General features: G+C 44.3%; 1 protein-coding gene across 4 annotated transcripts in view; it reads left to right on the top strand.

The window, feature by feature from the left end:
- Positions 1-22,726, top strand: part of ETV6 (ETS variant transcription factor 6) — a 279,401-nt gene that overhangs the window by 88,662 nt on the left and 168,013 nt on the right. The window contains exon 2 of one of the 4 annotated variants that reach the window (XM_086952934.1): positions 11,635-11,767. In XM_086952934.1, the coding sequence (XP_086809060.1) occupies positions 11,635-11,767 (133 nt within the window). Of the gene's footprint in view, positions 1-11,634; positions 11,811-22,726 lie in introns of all 4 variants that reach the window. The other 3 variants (XM_086952936.1, XM_086952935.1, XM_086952937.1) reach the window with 3 other exon arrangements.

The following is a 22,726-nucleotide window of genomic DNA, read 5'->3' as shown; positions in this document are numbered from 1 at the left end:
ATTCCTCTTCCTTACCCACTACGATAACGGTGTCTTATGTCACATATTCACGCAACTGCTTATAAATGTTAACTGACATTCCATGTTTATTCTAAATATATTAAGCTGCGCCATATGTCCATTATACTTCAGTGGCTTTTATGAACTGTTCCCACATGTCAGAGAAACTGAGCACAGTCATACACTTGTTTATTTTGTCAAGGTTTTTACAAAATGTTATTGCTCTGAACCCTGCTGTGCCCTCACTAAATCGAAAAAAAAATAATTGGAACAATGCAAAAGTGTTTTTATGGTCTCAATAAAGTACACATTACAATGGTACACCTTTCCCTGAAGGAAACAACCTTGTGTGCGAATGTGCTCCTTGTGGAAGGACACCATGCCCTTATTCGTATGAAAGTCAGTGAATAGCTATAGTGGGGTAACATTGCGCCTTGATGCATGATGGAGTGTGTGGATGAAAAATGTGACTGACACAATCACAGACTAATGGATGAAATCTTACTGAACACCCCTAATAGTAACTATGGTATACATACTTTTAGTAAAAGCAAAAGTCTTGGCTAATACAGACCTAAACAAGCATTTGCAATGCAATAGGTCTCGCAGTTACGCGAGTTTTGAGCTATTGACATTGCAAATAACAATGCCTTTTTATTTTTGTTTTAGTTTTAAAAACATAAATAAAAGGCATTGTCCTTTGCAATGCCAATAGCTTAAACTTGCGTAACTGCGAGACCCATTGCATTGCAAATGCTTGTTCAGGTTTGGAGGGGCCTGGTCTACTGTAAGAGTAAATGCTCCAAACTAATTAAATAAAGCATCACATGATTCTCTGAAAAGGGCCGAGTTCGAAGCCTTCTTCAGCTTCCATAAAAGCTGTTACCCGATTAAGTATTTTTAATATATTAGCTCTAGTTAATGGTGTTTTTCTTATTTTTCAAACAAGGGTCAACTAAAAAGGATTTTTTTGATTACAAATAAAAGTTCGGACTAAATGTCATTAGTATTAAGATTATTATCTAAATACAGAAGTTTCAGTGTGTGGTGACTCTCTAAAGCCCACCTGGGTTGTGACTTACCAGAAATGCTACTAATTTAGGGATTGAAAAGCGAACTCAAAAAGACTCTTAGGATTTATTAAAAACGGGAAAAGGTTTTTTTCAGGCCAATTTACTTAATCATTTTCTGTACCTGTGCTCACAGTCAAGATCATACTGTGTCTACAGCTCTACTGTCGCCTTTGTTACCCTATCGCCGCAGTGAAACTCCTGAGTGCCAATATCGAGAATTGTTTTCTTCAGCACCTACACGGCTGCCTTCTATCACCTATTCCGCATCCCTCCTATCTTAAGTAAACATTCCTTTTTCTTGCATGAGTCTTATAAATATTTTTTTTAAGTGTTGGATTTAGACTGTTTGTCTTTTCTCGTGGAAAGTACAGATGTTGTTTGCCAGATGTTTTGTTTTTAAAGACAGTTATGGTATTACTTGTTAGAGGTGTTTGTGTTTGCCCTTCCATGTGAACTACATACAAAAATAATGACAAAAAATTTTGACTGCTAAAATTACAATGAAAAAATATATCCTTACATTACCAAAATTTCCACTTGTTAAAAGTTCTCAGATTGATCCGAACTCATGTGTCTACCTGTGGGAGGAGTGTGCAGTCGCGGCCGGCATGAATCTCATGTGGGTTGGGGGGTTGCGCAGGGGTTGGATTTAAAAATACAAAATTAACTTCCTTGTCCGCCCGCCACCCGCCTGCCAGCCATTTCCCACCCGCCATATTGCTATGGGTGAGGGTCCGCGGCGGACGGAAAGACCGTCCGCCACTTTTCCACCCCGGTCGCACTGCGACCGGGGCGGAAAACTTTTAATATGGTGGCGGTGTCTATCAGACACCGCCAGCCATATTAGTATAGGCTTTGGGGAATGCCTTTCCGTGGCGGCAATACCGCCACAGAAAGGCAGGCGTCTTCACTTTGGGGGCCCCCTGCGGGCCCCCTTGGTGAAGGCGAGGTGGGATGTGCACATGGGGGGTACCTGTAGTACCCCCCCCCTGCCTTTGCATACACAATGCGGCAGGCAACGCGCAGTGCCTGCCGCTTTGTGTATGCAAATGCATCACATGCATTTTTAGCATTGTGGCGCACAATATTCAAAATGCAGTATGCGCCCGCCACTGTTGCGGGTGCATCCTAATAACCCCCACGGGATCCCCGCCCTTATGGCGGGCGGTCCCATAATCCAATAGGACGGCAGGCGGACTACGTTCGCCCGTCATCCTAATGACCCCAAAGTCTCAATTGAGTGGCGTGGCCTAATGGCATAATATCAGTCATTTCGCGTAATAGTGTAACAAAGGATTAAACCATCTACGCAAGATTATGCCGTTGTAAATTACATTTTGCTTGGGCCTAGTCAAAAGTTCAAATCTCACAAAAAGACCAAACTGTTAAAAAAAATGAAATAGGCTTTAAAAAAAAGTGTGTCTAAAAAAAACTTTTGCTAATGTTCAAAGATACTTCAGATTAAATTCAGGTGAAAAGGGGGAAAGCATTAGGAACAGGGTTAGATTATATGGGATAGGAGAAAGGTAGAGGTTTAAGGATAGTTAGGTCATTAACTAACTCTTATTAGGGTTAGGTATTCTGGATGGGGTGAATATTGGGGTTACGATTAGGTGGTGTATTTAATGTTGCTTAACAGTACAGGGTAAGTAATGGGCTTACATCTGGGGGTGGGTTTCATGGTAGCTTCCATCATGGGTATTTTAGGGATGGTGGGAGAGTCTAGGGCATGAATTACAGTTCTCAGTATGTTTGATGTTGATATCCACTATATGCAAATACATCCATTGTGGATAGCCTGATATTTGGCATGTATTGCGCCCTGTGAGCCACTATTGAACAGAAGAGCGTTTTGTGCTGTTATCTGAGATAGGGATTATGTTAAAAACACTTGCAAAGCTTAAAGTTTAATCGCTCACTGGGACAGCCAACATCACTTCTCTCACAGAGGAAGATAGCCTGCTTTTTGCATGCTTCATCCAGGACTTCCTCAAAGTGATCAGGAACACGTGGTCTTGGGGACTTGATTTGCATAGTTAAGCATAAGACAACCAGCCCATTCCTCACACATTTATCGAGTTAAAGGTCTTTGCTTAACCTCCTTTGCTCCAGCACTTCAGAGCTGATGTGGTTCTAATGAAATAGATTACACTAGGATAGCTATCAATTAAGATAAGGAGATTGGGCGCATTTGCAGAACCTAATAGTTCACATGATTCTCATACTATAATTTAACTGAACTGGTGACAGTTAAAAGTAGCTTTATAATATATATTTTTGCAAATTGCCTTGATTTGTGTCTGAATCTTCAGGTTGAAGGTTTACCTTCCTGATTACCTGACATTAATGAGTTTATCTGGATTGTAACCTCTGGGCTTCGACATTTCAACATGGAATTGCGTAATTTTATCTTGTTTAATCTCCGTCTGGCCCCTCACACTATCCGCCGTTCTGCTGCAAGGTCTTTCTAAGCACTAGGCGAAATCATAGACCTTCATCCCTACATTTTGTATGCATTTGAAAATATTCTGAGCACATTGTACAAAATAACAAGCATTTGCAATGCAATAGGTCCCGCATTAGGAAAGTTTGAGCTATTGGTAATGTAAATGACACATTTTTTATTTATGTTTTGTTTTTGAAAATAGCGAAATTAATAGCTTTGTCATTTACAATGCCAATAGTTATAACTTTCGCAAATATGACACCTATAGCATTTGTAATGCAATATGTGTTGTATTTAAGTCACTTACATGTATTGATATTACAAATAACAATGGCTTTTAATTTTTTTAAATAATTAATACTTAAATAAAAGTTATTGTATTTTATAATGGCAATAGCTTAAACTTTTGTAAATAACTTTTGTGAAGATTATGTTCAGTGTATTTCATTGTGACGAAAATCCAAGAACAGAAGTGAAATATTAGCATCTTTTTGTTACATTTGTAATAAAGCTTGAAACATTGAGAGAACATATTTGAACCAGTTGTTGTTGAATGCTTGCACAGATTGATGCTGTGGTGGCGCTGAGTGATGTTGTGATGGCGAACGAGTGATGCTGTGGCGTTTAGTGATGCTGTGGTAGCGCATAGTGATGTTGTGGTGCCCCTGAGAGATGCTGTGGTGGTGCTGAGTGATGCTGTATGCTATGCTATGTTTTGTTTTGCTATCTTATGTTTTGTTTTGTTATGCTACGCTATGTTTTGCTATCCTATGTTTTGATTTGTTATGCTATGCTATGTTTTGCTATGCTATGCTTTGTTATGCTATGCTATGTTTTGTTATGATATGCTATGTTTTGGTGTATTTTATTATGCTATGCTTTGTTTTGGTATGTTTTGTTTTGCTATGCTATGTTTTGTTATGCTATGCTAAGTTTTGTTGTGTTTGGTATGCTATGCTATGTTTTGCTATGCTATTATATGTTTTGTTTTGCAATGCTATGTTTTGTGTTTTGTTATACTATGCTATGTTTTGTTTTGGTTTGCTATGTTTTGTTGTGTTTTGCTATGTTTTGTTGTGTTTTGCTATGTTTTGTTGTTTTGCTATGTTTTGTTGTTTTGCTATGTTTTGTTGTTTTGCTATGTTTTGTTGTTTTGCTATGTTTTGTTGTTTTGCTATGTTTTGCTGTTTTGCTATGTTTTGCTTTTATGCTATGTTTTGTTATGCTATGTTTTCTTTTGCTATCCTGTGCTTTGTTTTGTTATACTATGCTATGTTTTGTTGTGTTTTGTTATGCTATGCTATGTTTTGTTTTGTTTTGCTATGCTATGCTTTGTAATGCTATGTTTTCTTGTGTTTTATTATGCTATGCTATGTTTTGCTATGCTATGCTATGTTAAGCTATGTTTTGTTATGCTATGATATGCTTTGTTATGTTTTGTTATGCTATGCTAAGCTTTATTTTGTAATGCTATGTTGTGTTTGTTAACACCTTCCATGCTCATGACGAGCTGAGCTCGTCATGAGCCACGGCGCTCTGGTGCTCATGACGAGCTCAGCTCGTCATGAGCCGTGGAACACTTGCATGCGGGGATAATTCCCCTGCTGTGCTGAGCGTTCCACAGGAACTGGTGCAGCTCTGACGAGCTCAGCTCGTCATGAGCACTCGAGCGCCGTGCCTCATGACGAGCTGAGATCGTCATGAGCACCGGGGCGCTGTACGCGCCCCCCGCGCAGCGAAGGGGTTATGCTATGCTATGTTTTCTTATGCTTTGTTTTGTTATGTTATGCTATGTTTTGTTGTTATGCTATGTTTTGTTCTGCTATGTTTTATTGTGTTTTGTTACACTATGCTATGTTTTGTTACACTATGCTATGTTTTTCTATGCTGTTTTGTTTTGATATGCTATGTTTTGTTTTGCTATCCTATGCTTTGTTTTGTTATGCTATGTTTTGCTATCCTATGCTTTTTTTGTTATGCCATGCTATGCTGTTTTGATCTGCTATGCTATGTTTTGTTATGCTATGCTGGTGAGGGTGAGTGAGGGTGAGGGGGTGTGAGGGTGAGGGTGAGGGGGTGTGAGGGTGTGTGAGTGTGAGGGTGAGAGGCTTGTGAGGGTGAGGGGTGTGAGGGTAAGGGGGTGTGAGGGTGAGGAAGGGTGAGGGTGTGTGAGGGTGAGGAGGTGTGGGGTTGTGAGGGTGAGGGGGTGTGAGGGTGAGGGTGTGAGGGTGAGGGTGTTGTGTGTGGGTGAGAGGGGGTGTGAGGTTGAGAGGGTGAGTGAGGGTGTGTGAGGGTCTGAGGGTGTGTGAGGGTGTGTGAGGGTGTGTGAGGGTGAGTGTGTGTGAGGGTGAGGGTGTGTGAGGGTGAGGGTGTGTGAGGGTGAGGGTGTGTGAGGGTGAGGGGGTGTGAGGGTGAGGGGGTGTGAGGGTGAGGGGGTGTGAGGGTGAGAGGGTGTGAGGGTGAGGGGGTGTGAGGGGTGTGAGGGTGAGAGGGTTGTGAGGGTGAAGGGGTGTGTGGGTGAGGGTGTGAGAGTGAGGGTGGGGGGGTGTGAGGATGTGGGATTGAGTGAGGGGTGAGGGGTTGTGGGGGTGTGAGGGTGAGGGTGAGGGGTTGTGAGGGTGAGGGTGATGGAGTGAGGGTGAGGGGGGGGGAGGGTGAGGGTGTTGTGTGAGGGTGAGTGAGGGTGGGAGAGGGTGTGAGGGTGAGGAGGTGTGAGGGTGTGTAAGGGTGTGTGAGGGTCCGAAGTAAATGGTGGCAGGGCAGACATTATAAGACGGAGAGAAACACAAATGTTAAGATAACAGTGCTCGAAGGGGTTGTGAGAAGGTGGATATGGGATTAAAGGAGAAAGGATGAAAAGTTAAGTAGGAAAGAGGCCAGAAAGGAGATACAAAGGAGTGGAGTGTGTGGTGGAAACAGGGAAAAGCAGAAAAGAATGATGTTGGAACCGAGAGGGTGCAAGTAGGGTCACATGCGGGAGAAGGAAGACTCGTTAGAGTGTGATGAAGCTTTAGGTATTGATGTGGCGGGGCGGGGGAGCGCATTCCTTTGAAGTCTGATGCAGGGGTTGGTGGAGCGGATCCCTTTGAAGTCTGATGCCGAGGCTTGTGGTGTGCTTTGTACACGCGCCTGGCTCACATGATTTGTACCCAATCCGCAGCAGTTTGGGTAGACTTTTAAAAGCCTCACTATAATCTCGACACAAACCAGGACGAGACCTAAAAATGTGCAGCATCCTGTACTGTGGACGTATGAGCGTGTGCAGTATATTTGTGATCCCTGATGCTCGAATGTATGGAATAGGTAAGTGCCCCATTGGGGGTCGTTCCATCCTTGTCATTTGGGTACCAGCAGTCAGTAAAATATTGAGCAGCGTGAAGATCCAGGCTTCTGGAGCGATACCTGTGACGAACTGTCCTCTCGATCCTGTCAATAAAGTTACATATGTATACCTGTGGGTCTGGGGTGTCTGACAGTGTATTCTTAGAGGTTAGCAATTTGTAGTCATGAGTCTGTTAAGTATACATACCACTCCATCCTTGTTTAAATGCTTCATTGACAACTAAGATGAGACTCTGGTGTTATGATGGAAATAATTGCTTACTTTTCTTGGACATTTGGGGCACTTTGCTGTCTCCGGGGTGCCTTTTCTCAGTTACCAGAGTCACATGGCTAGCTTTTTTGTGTCGGGTACGTTTAATGATTGGCCTGCTGTGCAGTATTTGACGATTGGTCCTATTATATGAAGACCGCTGTGTAGTCCTATATACCCATACTTTTATTCAGTCTTTATTATGCGTTTTGCGTCTGTATGAGTGAGTCTTTTGACTATGCCGTTCAACTCCTTGCATGAGGTTGTACAATTGACCATTACTCTGCCATTTGAGTTGTGTTTTGTTGTTAAGAGGTATCTCATTGGTAGCCATGTTGTATGTGTGACGGTAGATTGGCTAATGCATTTTGTTGTACTTTTGGGTGCTGGTATATTTGATAAATGTGTTGCACTGGTAGGGTGCATCACTTTGCCAATATATGCTGTTTGAGCTGAGTTCTGAATTTGAGGGAAGCGGGTGTTTGTGTTATCAATGCCTCTTGGAATTTTGAGCTCTGGAGTTCTGAAGCACATGGGTGTTATCAGGTTATAGTATTACAGTTCCTTTGTGCTCCATATCCTTTCAACCCACAGCTCCTGAATACCGTCTCTGCCATATACAAACAGTACTTGTAATCAAAGTACCTGAGAGCACTGTAGTCTTCCTTCATAGTTACTCTTGAAAGGCTGGTCTTCACAAGACTCACCCAGTTTCTATCACCGATCACCCGATATAATTCCTCACTTGCTTTGCTCTATCCCATTTATCCATCACACTCGTCCACCACAAATACCTACGATCCATTCTCATCCATGCTGATCTATTGTGTCACCTTTAGCATTTCAGTCTATGGCATCTAAATAAAATGTGTGGCCAACTTGGGCATCTCTGGGACTCTGCTCTCTTGGGCTGGTTGATTGAACGCCATGGATGTTTGTTGTGATTGGATCTTGAGCTGGCCCACATGTACTGCTACGGCTATCTCCAGCTAAACTGCCGCTCTCCACTCCTACTACTGACCTCTTTTAGTGTTTTGCTTGGGTTGAGGCGTTGGTGCTGGTGGTTGCAGCGGTGCTTCTTCAGTGGTGCCTGGTGCTTGGAAATGCCTCATTAAAATAGCTATGTACCATGTTCTTGGGCTCCCTCGTTATGTGTTTTGTTGTTTCCTAATCCTTCCAAGGTTTGCGCTGTACAAGCCCTGTGACATGTTGATGTATTTTTTCATGCATGTATACAAGTCCTGCCTCGTGGTTTGGACAGTTCTGTACAGAGGGCCTGACCTCTAACACCACCTGCTCGCTCCCACCCACCTCCCAAGGGAACACGTGGCGTCCTCGTCACATTGATGAGCGCTGCTTCGGGGATGAGAGGAACGCTGTGATCACATCACCTTGTGCCATCCCTAAGTTCAACTCCTTCTCCCTGCCTGCGTCCCCCCATTGAATGCCCTCTCCTGGCCTTCAGAGCCGTCACCACCCCAAGCACCTCCACTAAACTCTGACACGTCACTTCTGACGAGGAAGAGTCCCTTTTACCGCCACCTACCACCTTACTGGAAGGCTTAGAAGACTTATGGGCCATGCTGCTATCATTCTGGTCATGTAGTGTCTGTTTCACCATCCAGCAAATAAAACAAGAAATGATGCTAAGTTAGTAAGACTTATTTAATGGGGAAACTATCCGGCGTAACCAGCGGCCTTGTGAGTATGGCGGATCAGGTGGGTGCTGGGTTATTTTACAAAGGCGAGCAGCTTTGCTTGTTTTCAGAACTTTTGGCAACGGATGCAGGTGCCAAAGGGACAATCCCTCCCCTATGAGGAGGATTGGGAGATGTGAACTGTTTCAAAGGCTGCCTAACTGTTCGAACACAGGTTTACGTTTCTTTTTTTAAACTGTAGTATGAAATTGTTTTCTTCATTTATTTATGTTAATATCCATTAATTGCTCTGTGTGCAATAATGAGCATTTTGAAGATGAATTCTAGGAATTACTGCACACGTCTTAGCACAGAAGCCGTTCCGGTTTGTCCCTTGGCTTTGGATGGCCCTTTTTTCACCGTTAGAGGATTTGTGCCTTTCTGTGACCCTCAAGCAGTGTCTGCACAAATCCAGTTTTCGTCTCTTACTTGGGAGATTGTGGCCAAGTGAGTTTCGGACAAAAATCACCCTGTGTGGGTCAGCAGCTTAGATATTGACCAGGCCCTATGATGCTGTTTCTATTCCATTCCACAGCACCTCAAAAACCAAGCTGTTGAATCTAGCGGTCTTTTTTTGTTTTGACTAGGGATTGTGTGTTCTGGCGTGATGCACCATAACAACGCCAGCCACAAAATCAAAACAAGCAAGGTCTAGTAGGTAATCTGGTAGGCCCATGGCAGAGATGGGTCTGGTTACTAATGCGACCATTTTAGGGGCCTGTGTATGACCTCATGGTCGCAGGTTCAAATACCAGTGGGTCCACTCAGCCTTTCATCCTTCTGAGGTCGATAAAATGAGTACCAATGCTATTCAGCGCCGAGATACCCTTGGGTGAACATGCACTTTACACATACACAATATATTATGTATGGAAAATGTACCATTCGAGAGAGCACAACATTGGCCATCTATTGTAACCCATCCGGATGGATCCTAATTAAGAGGAAGGGTTTATTTGTTAACCTGCACATCACAGTATTTACTGTGAATCTCAAGCTTTTGCTTTTTCATTGTACTTGGGCTTTCACCTGTGAATCCGAACTTCATTACAATTCACTGATTCAAAGAATAGATGCGGCAAGATCCAAATTTCTAAAACCAGAGAAATAACCTGCAATCTCCGGAAAATAATGTTCATAAGAAGCGCTGTGAACCTGGCTGAACTGGTGAATCCTCTTCCTGTCACACGTACCATAAGCAAAGCAAACACTTGCATAGAACTCCCAGATCATCAAAGGGAGGGAAGTTGGACTTGAGTGGCAGAAGGTTGTGAAGTTCCCAGACCCAAAATGAGTGTCGCACTCAGGCGTGTCTCCAACCGTCCACCTGAACGGAGAGTCAAGCAAGATGTCCTCTAAAGCGCAGGCCCAGTGGCCCCCTATCTACTACAGACTGCACTTCCCAGGTCCTTGAAGGACAGGTCAGGTAACCCAAATCTGAATTGGGGCAACAGAGTGATTCATCTAGTGTTCTCCACCGTATTGCCAACATCCATAGCATTTCCTGAGTATCTTCTCTTCCCTCGCCAATGCACGTGATTGGGGGCACACTATACAGGGCAAGACTCTAGACTGGTTCACCCAGAGCCCTCCTCATGTGTTGTGCTCAGCCGTCAGTATCATCCTGGTGGTGCAGCCAAGGTGCATGCCGAGTTGTAGTAAAACATCTGGTGATATGACTCCGTTGAATTGGTTTTGGTCTTTCAGTGGAGGTCTTGTGTTTAAGTGCCTTTCAGTACCTTTAAAACTGGTGAGACCCCTATTGTTGTGTCACCTGCGCTCAAAATCAAGTTGAAGTAACAGTCATAAGATTGGTGTGAAGTACCACCTAAAAAGGTAAAGTGAGGTTCTGACTAGCAAATTCGCATCCACAAGCCTATCTTCTGACGTCTGTGTTTCAGGTGACAAAACTATCTTCATGTTTGTTTATGTTGCATATTTATTACTTTTGTGCTTTGTTGGAAATATGCACCACAGCACTGAGCTTGAACTGAACGTTTAATATTCCATTCTCTATGCATTGTATCACTGGTGGTCTCAGGGTCGTGACCGTATGTCAAACGATACCACAAGTAGGCCCTGTAATTGACTGTTGCTTTGCTCATTCGTCCATGCATGCATGCATCCATGCATCAAACACTCCCCTGGGCTCATGAAGCAGGAGAAGGGTCATGATTTCTTACCTTGACTCCAAAGTGAAAGAGGAGACCATATTTTATTTAATTCCAACCCATGCCGACAATATCAGAAAGTAGGTTTGAGATATCAAGAATCTAGACCCCAATTCACAAAGATTCTTTGACTAGGTTCATGGACATTCAGGATTAGGTCACACATAGTCACCTGTGAATCATACCCTAGATGGATCAAATGAACTTAGTAGAAGGCAAAAACAAAATGGGGTAGTGAAAATTACAGCAGTTTATTAATGCACATGTAGCCCTAACCTGTTTATGGAAACATAAATGACAACTGTATCTGTCAAAGGTCATGAATCTCGCTTACACCCTCACGTCAGCCCTCTACTGTCAGGAGAGCGACATCATAGTTGTCAGTTCAGGAATGAGATTCTTTGATTGCACAATAAAAAGTGTCTGAATGAGGAAATACATAATTCTCATCCTTTTTAATGTATTTACGTTAATCCGCGAAGGGAAATTCACAATTGGAATCCATTTTGGGTAATCTAACTAGGAAAATTGCCATATAAATAGCCTAAACTCACAGTTGTGGACTATTATCTCCGTGGACTGAAATGTTTCTGCCCAGTTGAACCGGTTTTCAGCTCTGATCTTCTGTTTATCTCCTTCCTGTTTCTTTTCACAGCAGGAACGGATTTCATACACGCCTCCCGAGAGTCCAGTTCCCAGCTACTCCTGCTCGACTTCTCCACTTCATGTCCCAGGCCACCGAGGACTCAGGATGGAGGAGGACTTCATCAGGATGCCGCCGCACCTGCGTGAGTACATCTGTGACCCTGCCCTGCTGGGACGATAGCACAGGTGATTGGGGATTCCCAGTCCAAACAAAGTGGCTTTATGTTCAGTGTCTGGTCCAGACGCTGTCTCTGCAATCCACAATGCATCACTGCTGGAAATTAATATTGGAATGACATGTTTCTGGAGGGATAAGTTTTTTGTTTTGGCTAATTGTATTAAGGGGCTGATACAGAGAGTACAACGAGTAGTGTTATTTTGCGTGCCTAAATGCAATTCAGACTAATGTTGATGATTTTCAAGTATAATTCGTTAATGTTTCCTGTATGTGTGAGGTTGGAAAATAGGACACCCAACTAAACGCACATATTCTGGTGTAGCAGGTCTTGGTTCGTCTATGTTCCAGAAAAAGAGGGCATTAACAGGGGTCCACTATATGAAGAGTTTGTCTTTGTGAAAGACCTCAGAAATTGCAACGGTAAAATGTTGAAATTGCTGGACAGGAATTGACATTACTGAGATTTAAAAGAAGAAGCCAAGCAAGAAGACTTCACTTCCTGACACCCATCAGCACAGAAAATTACATAATGGCACCCTGGACCTGCAAATTCGAGACACCAAGTAAAAAGCCCTAGTGGACTGCAAAGAAGGAAGTTCCAACAGCTGCAAGGAGAGTTCCTAATCCTCAACCACTGTCATCAGCATTGCTGCCTCCCAACAACTCTGCGACAACCGTTCCAACTTCTTCCTCAGCAAATTCACAAACATCTACAGCAACTTCGCACAACAACCCAATCTAAGAGAACTTATTGCTATCCTACCCACCACCAAACAAGACAGCCACATGACCGAATGGACAACCCTCACCACAAACTACACCGCAGCAATTATACGGACCAACCACTCAGGGGCCCCAACTGACCCATGCCTCCACCACATCTACAACCTGAGAAGGTCACCAATCCTGGATAAATGGAAACGTATAGAAATCAACTCCCTCCTCAAGAAGCGCACAGCCGACCCAAATGAACTGAGCAACGTCCAACAAATCTCCCTGTTCCCCTATCCAGCCAAAGTGATTAACACAGCCATAAACAACCAACTCACAACCCACCTTGAACTTCACCCTCTTCTAGAAAACACACTCCGGATTCAGAAAGAACCACATCACCGAAACAAAACTCATCGCAGCCATTGACAACATTTAAAACTTCCTGGACCAAGTAGAAACTGTAGCCCTCATCCTGCTTGACCTGTCTGCAGCTTTTTACACTGTCTCCCACAACACCCTAATAAGAATTGTAATTGTAATTGTAAAGGTTTTTCTATAGCGCATGGCTACTCGGAAGCATCCCAGCGCTTGATGTTAAACAGAGGAAAATAGACATCAGAAACCTAAAGTACAGAGGACCAATGTATCTAAATCTTAGGGAACAGTACTGTTTTTAACTTTTTGCGGAATGCGAGCAAGTTGGCTTCTTGACGGAGTGGTGAGGGGAGAGCATTCCACAACTTGGCCGCATTTCGCGAAAAGAGGCGGCCTCCTGTACGGGCCCTGTTGGTCCTGGGGATTATTAGAAGGTTTTGCTGGTTTGAACGAAGATCCCTGGATGGTTTATATGGTCTGACCATGTCATTTAGAATGGGAGGGCCCTTCCCGTAAAGAGTTTTATGGACCAGACCGAGGGTCTTGAAGTGGACCCGCTCCCTTACTGGGAGCCAATGCAGTGTCCTCAACGAGGGTGCAGCTGATGCACGGCGGCTGGTACCAGTAAGTAACCTTGCTGCGGAGTTCTGGGCAATCTGGAGTTGTCGAGTGACCGAAGCGGGGGCTCCTAGATAAAGTGCATTTCCATAGTCCAGCCTAGATAGAATAAGGGACTGGACTATGGTTTTCTTGGCTGCTTCGGGTAGCTGGGGAAGAATTTTACGAATTGTCTTCAGTAGGCCAAAACAGGTAGCCACTGTCTTTCTTGCCTGCGTTTTAAAAGACAATTCCATATCAAGCCAGAAGCCGAGGCGTTTTGTATCTCGGACTTTGGAGTGGGCCCAAGCCCCATGCAGGAGGGCCACAGGGTGGGATTATTAAATGTGGCTTTTTTTCCTAGTAGCATCAGCTCAGTTTTCCCCCCATTCAGCTTCAGATGGGACGCATCCATCCATTTCGCAACCGCCTCCAGGCAACTGCAAAGGTTGGTCGGAAGGGTTTCCGCCTGATTTAAGGAGACAACAAGCTGAGTGTCATCAGCATAGCTTACCAACTGGATTCCAAAGGGGGCCACTACCTCTGCTAAAGGTGCCATGTACACATTAAACAGTGTGGGGCTAAGGGATAAACCCTGTGGTACCCCACACTGTAATGGCACTGGAAGGGAGCAGCTGGTCTCTGAGAAAACCTTAAAAACTCTGTCGCTGAGAAAAGACCCGAGCCACATAAGGGCCTTGCCCGTGACTCCAATCCTTTCAAGGCGAGATAGAAGGACACGGTGGTTAACCGTGTCGAAGGCGGCGCTGAGGTCCAGGAGGATAATGGCCGCGCTACCACTTGCGTCCAAAATCCTCCTGGAAACCTCAACCACCCTCAACAGAGCTGTTTCGGTTCCCTGTCCTCTCCGGAATCCTGTTTGAGTGGGGTGTAGCAAATCATAGGTCTCCAAATAAGATGCCAGCTGTTTATTCACCCATTTTTCGGTAAGCTTACTGATGCCAGGAAGAAGGGAAATGGGGCAGTAGTTGGAAAAATCGTCAGGATCGAGATTTGGTTTTTTCAACAGGGCCTTTACCATGGCTAACTTCCAGTCTTGTGGTACTATACCTAATTCCAGCGAGGTGTTAACTAAATTGATGATGTGTTTGCTGACATGGGGTAGAGCCAATTTTAGTATGGTCATAGGAGCAGGATCAAGCGGGGAACCGCTTTTTATGGAGTTGAAAAGAGGGGGTAAAAGTTCTGCACTGAGCGGAGAAAAAAGTGAAAGGTGAGGTGGAATGAGATTAGTGTCACCTATCAGAGAAGGGATTGGTTCAGCCACAGATAGGGGAGGAAGAGAGAGAAGGATATTTGGAATTTTTGTGGCAAAAAAGCTTGCTAATTTATTGCAGCGAACACCAGATTCCTCAGAAGATAGTTCTGATGATGGCGGGTCCGGGGCTTTTACCAGAGTTTTCACTATCTTGAACATCTCTCTAGGGGTATTAGCAGATTTCTCAATTTTTTCTGCGTAAAAGGAAGATTTGGCTATGTTGAGGGCAGATTTATATTTCTTTATGGTAGATCTGTATTTATTTTTCTTCTCCTCGTCAAAATGTTCTCGCCACTGCCTTTCCTCCCGTTTACATTCCTGTTTAAGGGACTTAGGTCTGAGTTAAACCAGGGCTGTTTATTAGGACCTTTTTTATTTGTGATACATTTTTTTGGGAGCACGCTATCCAGTGGTTGTTCAATCCATCGGTTGAAGTCTGTATTCGCCCTATCGATATTCTGATTGGCCAGAGGTTCGTTCTGCTTCAATGATTCCATCCAATCATTTGAGTCTAATTTCGTCCAGCGCCTACCTAAGGCTTTATGAGCAGGTTTAGTGGAGCTGGATCTACTTATCTTCCATGAAAAAGGGATTACCATATGGTCTGACCAGGGAATTGGGTATGGTTCAGCTGAGGTCAGTTCTACAACGTTGGAGAATATGGGGTCTAAAAGATTCCCTTTGGAATGAGTAGGATGCAGAACTATCAAATTTAGTTCACAAGTAGCTAAATCTTTAGTTAATTCCATTGCAATGGTATCCAAAGGATTGTTAAAATGGAGGTTCAGGTCTCCTAACACTATAAAGTTAGAGACCGTGCTGGCTAGCTCCAGAGTGGTTTCGATTAGCCCTTCTACAAATTGACCTATCGGGTCAGGTGGACGGTAAATTAGAAGACCAGAGAGTGACAATTCTGAGGATAGTGTGATAGAGAATTGTGTACTCTCACAGTCTGGGATAGAACTGTCGGTCATACGGCAAATTAGGTGTTCCCTATAGAGAATAGCGATCCCTCCTCCAACCTTAGGTCCTCTATCCCTATGTTGGATCAGATATCCAGAGGGAAGGGCTCGGACAATGTCTGGGCCGGAAGTAGATCCAAGCCACGTTTCTGTTAAAAAAAGAATATCCAGGTCCAAATCTTCAATTAGTAGGGAGATTTCAGTGGCATGTTTTGGTAAAGAGCGGCAGTTAACCAATGCCATTTTTAAAGCAACCTCAGATTTTCTTGTTTTAGGACTCTGTATTGTTTTAATAGTAGCCTCAGTTGCCCTGAAAGAGCAGTGTTTGCAAGAGAGGCAGCCAAGCGCAAGGTCCACAGAGTGGCTACAGGAAAATGGAGGTACCCTCTTTAAGGTAAGGAGTGCCGATCGTGAATATGTTAATGGGGGTGGAGCTGGTGTGACAGGGGTCCTGGGCCGTGGGCCAGACTGGGCGCGAACGGGCAGGACTCTGGCACGACTCCGGTCCGGCGCGTCCGCAGTATGCGTCCGCTGCGCGGAGACATGACCGTTCTTTTTATAGCGCTGCTAGAGCGCGCGATTCGCCTGGCCCACACCCAATATGGCCGCCAAGATCGAATCCCAGCCCTCGGCGTCGATGCTCGGCCGAGGGCGGTCCGGGGGTGGGTAGGGGGGGGGGAGGGAGGAGCACAAAGCGCTTAGGAGCGCTGAGGGGGTCTCTAGTCTCGAGCGCTTTTTAATCAAGCGCTATCGAGCACGCTAGTAAAATGCACAGTTTATCAATTTAAAAATGCTTTAGTCAAGCACGAACAGCATACAAAATAAAATACAGATTCTAAGGTGCCAAGTAAAGTGAAAGATAGAGACCTCCCGGCTTCCGCCTCAGGAGGGAAAGATTTCTTCTGTTTGAAGACTCCACAATATCAGCATATAAGGAACCACTCTCAAATTGATCTTGTCCTTCCTCACAAGAAGAACCCAAAGGGTCAGGCTGCCACCCTTCACATCAGAGCCCAAGAAACATATATTTGGTGTCCCACAGGGATCATCCCTCAAGATCTTTCAGATCATTATGTAAAAATAAAATCTCTTTGAAGTTACTCTGGCTTTTGCCCTCTTTTCTCCTCTCATTCTGTCACCAGCATTCTGCTTGTCTTGCTCACTCTTTGCTGTCTATATAGTACTGATTGAATTTCTATTTTGTTACAGCCTTGAAAAAGCCCTGCCGTGATCTGCCACGTAGGGCGAAACACGTGTCGGCGGTTTTCCTTACGGTCAATAATAACTTATGAAATAAACCAAGAGTGATATTGATTAACGAAGCAGCAAACTGCTGGAAATAGAATAATAGCCCTCAATTAGCGAAACATTTGATAATAAGGATTTATCTTTGTCGATTAATTACTTGTTCAAAGGGAAGGAACATAAGGTCCTACATATATAACTTAATTGATATCTGCTGCTGAAGTAACTATAGCGTGAGGATCGGCTCTGATTCATTGAATTCAGAACATACTGCTTGACCGAGAAACACTGGCAAGAAGGCGCCGTTATACCTTCTGATTTGAAAGGGAGCCCTCCAAAATTACCAAGGACCTTTTTAAACCCGTGGTCTTTGAAAGCGATCGACTAAACAGGTGACCTTACGGAAACTTTTATCCCCTGCTGTGCAAATCAATCTACCTGTCTGGGACACCTTTTGGCTCCCAAAAGGTTACTCCACAGAAAAACGCTAATCATTTAACCAGCTGCGGCGCTAGGCAACCGAGTCTTCGATCCGGGCGCTTATATGAACGAGGGTACTCAAGATATGAAATTCATGTCCTGAGGATGGTCTTCTACACGAAAGAATAGAGACCGAAACGTCGACTGTGGCTTTATCTACCATTGAATGCATAATTGATTTTGTTATAGGTAGAAAAGCTTGACCAATTGATGTAGTAAGGGCTGTATAGATTATTGTATTTACCCTTCTATGTCATTGTTGTTTCTCATGTACCCACCAACATTTTAACTTGATTTGAAAAAAGATTAAATATATACTTTTTTTCTATATACACCCGTCTTTTAATTCCTTTTTGCTCTCTCCCTTTACTGATCACTAGTAAGTGACAGTTTTGAATTCATATAATATCTGTCGTTGCATAACCAGCATTAGTGGGTTCAAATTAGTAAGCCCACATGATTTCATTCTCTAAGTGACTTTAAAACTCTTTTGTTTACTGAAATCCCTTGAAGGTACCTTCACCCTATCCTACATATATAACATCACATATCATCCATACTTGCAGAAGGTATCTGTTAAAGTCAGGATATAAAACATAACGCAGTGATTGTGGTTGTCTGTACTAACAAGACTTTGTGACTTCTCAAAGGAACCCATCTTTGCAATCTTACAATAACAAAAGATTGAGGGGAAAAAATAAGCATCTCAACCCATGACTCCGTTTGCATGCAGCACCTTGGTGCCGGTAAATAACCCCCTTTCACTATATTAGAAGGCTTGCAACTTAGGAACTGGAAGTAACAAAATAATCTCTGTTTCAAAAGCAGAAGCCCACTTGTCTTACCCCAAAAAAATACAAATCTGTGATCTGCTTGTTACACAATGTACTTTGCAGCAGGCACATTAACACTATGCTACTTAAGGATTCAAACGGGTGACTAGACAAAACACAGAACTCTGCAAGAACTGTGTTAATCGCTAGAGTTGACTTACCACTAATATATTTCCCTCAAAATTGCTGGGCACACAGTGATTTCTGCAGCAAGTATCCTAATCCTGTAGGATATTTTATATTGCAGCCTATTTTTGGCAAAATAAGTAATCTAGAATAGATTTTTTTTTTGTAAATCTGTTTATTGGCATTTTGTTAGCATAGGATACATCTTAAGTAAATACTTTCCATTATTATCACTCTGGTTTGGCACTTCGCATACAGCACACAAGGCTATTAATTTACAATCTTTACACATATCGACATTCAGCAGTGATTTGTATACAGAGGCTCCGCTCAGACCGGCTTTAGCGCTGGAGGCGCCCGGTGGAACAATCATTTTTGGCGCCCCCTCCTCCCTGCCCTCCCCTCCACCCCCCCTGGATTCGCTCACTACCACCGGACAAGAGTGCCCCTTATTGCTCCAAACATATGGTTTTGCTATGCACCGCACACCCCATAAGGTCAGCGCCCTCTCCACAGGTCAGCGCCCAGTGCGGCCGCACCGGTCGCACTGCCCTAAAGCCGGCCCTGGAGCCTCCGCTTGGTGTAACAGATATTCCCATTGGGCTCGGCGAAGGTAGCGGTTGTGCCCGCGCGTATAGCTTTGTTTGTGTTGCTATAGGAAGTGACGTGCTTTCCTGTTCTGTGGGTAATATGACCGGGTGGGGAGTGTTATACTGCATATAGTGCTCCAATAGTAAACTAATAATGTACTGAGAACGGACAGTACAAGAAATAGTAAAAAAAAGAAAATTGAGAATAACAATAGCTCAGGTTGAGAGCAATAGAAGAGTCTTGAGGGGTGTGTGAGTGCGGGGGGCCATCTCCTAATTTGGGTACGCCCGATTAAGGGGCGCACCGAGTGCCATTGTGCATTGTTATGGTGTTTCACTTTTGGCAAGGGAGGGGAGAGACACCCGTCAGTGCTTAGGGGTTTCACTTTCCTCATCAGAGCTATTAGTATGGCTCGGGTGCTCCCAGATGTATAGGGCGTCCTTCCAAAGGTCGGCAATTGGGTGTCACCTCCTTCACCCAAATGTTAATCTGTGGCCCTAATGACTGTTTCCATGTCCCTGCTATACGTGCCAAGGCCAGGTCCAAGAATCGGTTAACCACTTTCCGTTTAGGTGGGCGGAGGCATATTCCAAGTAGACATGTTGCTGCTGTTAATTCCAAGGCCCTCCCTAGTGCGACGTTAAGTTTGGAAAGCACTGCCTTCCAAAAGACCTGCAGCCTGTCGCAACTCCAGGTCATGTGCAGGAAGTCTGCGTCCAGCTGCCTGCACTTTGGGCAGGCCCGCGGTTCCCCCCCCATCCCTGTCCCCCCTCCCCCCGATAGCAGCGAAGAGTCGGTGTGGGGTCATGTAGGTCATGTGGAGAAAGTTGAATTGGATATATTTAAGTCGAGTGCTGCGTGAGATTTTGTGGGGGATTCCAATGCCCCACTCCACTCTGAGCCAGTGAGGCTTCTATCTTGGGGCCTCTCCCATCTGTCCCGTAGGTGTGAGAGTGGGGTCAGGGAAGCATGCAAATCTAGGACAGATTTACTGTCACATTTGTCCGTGTTGGCAATTTCTGAGCTGTAGATTTTCTTTTTTTAATAAACGTACAAGTTTACTGTCAGACTGTTTTCAAGCTCCATTCCTTGTGACTCTACCTCCTTCCTGCTACTGCATCTTAACCCCCAATGTATGGTTTGCCAGAGTAAATGTTTCCCAATACCAGCACTATTGGCTCTAATGGTGGCCAAGGGATATGTGGGGACAGGACCTGGAATTCCTCTAAAGCAGTCTTGATATGGTGGAATTCAAAAGTGACATTTCACCATGGAGGATTGCTTATCTGCATGTTCCCTGCATTAGAGTGTGAGTGAAACTATTTTAGCATCTTGGAAATTGAGAAATGGCTCAAGCCACAAAGCAAGCGCACCAGGAGTGGTGACAGTGGAAGGAATTTACGATTGTGATTGAAGCAACATTTTGGCATCTGCTTCTTCAGCGTGGTTCTACATGTGCACCTTGTATGGGGAATTTGACATTCCCATTCTCATGACACCCTAGGCAGTTATGTTCTCTTCTCTTGCCCTAGGTCTGGCCTTTACTATCAAACACCTGTAGTATAAGAGACAGAGATTGGTGTAGAGGAGCTGGCTTTTCATGGTCAAATGAGCAAGCAAAAGTAAACCATGGTTCTCCATGGTGGACCCTGTATAAACCATAAATCTGCATGGTTTCCCTACAAAAATAAAAACAAGTTGGCCTCTCTCCCAACTTTGAGAAAGACGATGGTGGGCACGGGTCTTTTAAACATCATGTCCTTACCAATGCATTAACAGCTGGCAGGAGGCTTCGCTTGCTGGTGATGATAGTCGCATGAGTACGGGAGCTGTAGCAAGGATAAAGTCAACCTGAAAATTTGGATGTGCATTTGATATTGCAGAACCGAATGTGATTATATAATATTAAAAATGCATCTGTGCAGTGCCTTCTTGTTAATGAGACTGGATGTGGCCTTAATGCACAGAATGATGAGTGAATGATCACTGTAGAGCTCGGGATTCTCAGACACCATTCCAAGGTGAGAAGCATCGAATTCCCTGAGGAATAATGTCCAATTATGAAACCCTATGTTGCCTCTAAGGAGACACACGTTAATTAAGTCTCCTCTAAAATGCATGCCTTTAGATGCCTGCCCAACAAGCGTGTATATGGTGTAGGGATAATACGGGGACAACAAATTGGAATAAGTAATGCATGACAATATATGGAGGACAAGTGGAGGGGGTAGGTCAACATAGGCGAATGACCTGAAGAGTAGCTATATTTGGTATTGGAAACCATACATTGAGGGTTAAGGTGCATTAGGCAGGGAAATGGGTCGCACTGGTGGGCATAATAGTTTTGTAGCCCTGCCGAGAATATAGATGTAATTGTATGTTCGTTTTCTTCAGAGCACACACTATAAACAACATTGACAGATAATTCTCTTGCCCCTTTTCGACTGCGTTAACGTCAGTATTGCCAATCTGTGCTCAACTCTAGATTTTTGAATGGACAGGTGATCGCCATTCAAATTTAAATATACTAGAAGTGCCACTTTAAAGGTAGCGCTTTTACAACAAATGCAAAATAAGTAAATATAGAGAGACATAAGGAAACCGGTGCTCTGCCTCGCACCCCAAGGGACTTGGGAGCAGGCACGTTCCAGCTACGGCAAGTCAGGGGATGTCTGCAGCTCGCAGGCAAACACTCGGCTCCCTCCGAGCCGCGAGGAGGCCGCGGCCTGCCCAGGGCGCGCAGGGAAATTTCCTTTTTGGGGAAGTTGCTGCGAAGGAATTTCCTGTGTGGGCAGACAGAACTTCCTGACTCGGAGGCTTCTTGGAAGGGAGAGGGCCTTTTATAATGAAATGACAAATGAAAGACACGCGGTTCTTGAAAACATTCTATTCAGAACGGAGGCAGCGTGCGCCATGTCTGTACCCACGCAGTGGGCGGAAGTTCAACTATGAAGGGAGCGTGCGTGCTCCGGCCTGTCCCGCCCCCACCCGTCCCCAGGCGCACTGTCACCAAAGCGCCCCCATGCCTTTTCTTTTTTCTTCTTTCTCATTTTTATTATTTTTCTCTTGTACGTGCTTGGTATGTTTATCAGGGCAGTGCACTAGAGTGAATCTACAATCAATGCACACTTTGTAAATAAATGTAGTCTCCAGATCGTGCCCTAGTAGCCATTTGCCGACCCTGCTGAACACCTATGCTGCTTAGTCTTGATTCCACCTCTTGCACCGTTCTTAAAGTCTGAACTTCGTGGCTCTTATTTTTAGTTATTCCATATTTTTTCATCCCTGCTTTTACGCTCTAGCACGGTTTCTGATCTTTTTCTTCTCCCTTCATTGTCCCTTTTCGGCTTTTCTCTTGCTCGGAGTCAGTCTCATGAAAAATGAGATCTCTTCCACAATAATGAGTGTTGGAGTCCCTCACCGGCAGTCACCTGTGGAAAATAAGCAGTGCCTGCATACCTGGGAAACCATTTGTGTCTTCATGCAGGGAGAAACTGTTGCCAGATCCAATCCTCAACTACCTGCGGGAAAACAACAATTACAGAGCAGGTGCATAGGCCCGGCGCCCCCCGAACGTACCTGTGACCAGTCCTTCCACTGGTCAAAGCTTTTGCAGATGCGGCTCCAGCATCTCGAGGCACCTGCCTTGTGTCTCTTCTTGCTCTCGCTCTCCTGCTCTCTGACTTTTGTGCCAGCCTCTTGCTATATCTGCCTTTTCTACC

Source organism: Lissotriton vulgaris, chromosome 1_2 (genome assembly GCF_964263255.1).
Source record: "Lissotriton vulgaris chromosome 1_2, aLisVul1.2, whole genome shotgun sequence".
NCBI lineage: Eukaryota > Metazoa > Chordata > Amphibia > Caudata > Salamandridae > Lissotriton > Lissotriton vulgaris.
The sequence above is the reverse complement of the archived record's forward strand: the minus strand, read 5'-3'. Positions and strand labels throughout refer to the sequence as shown.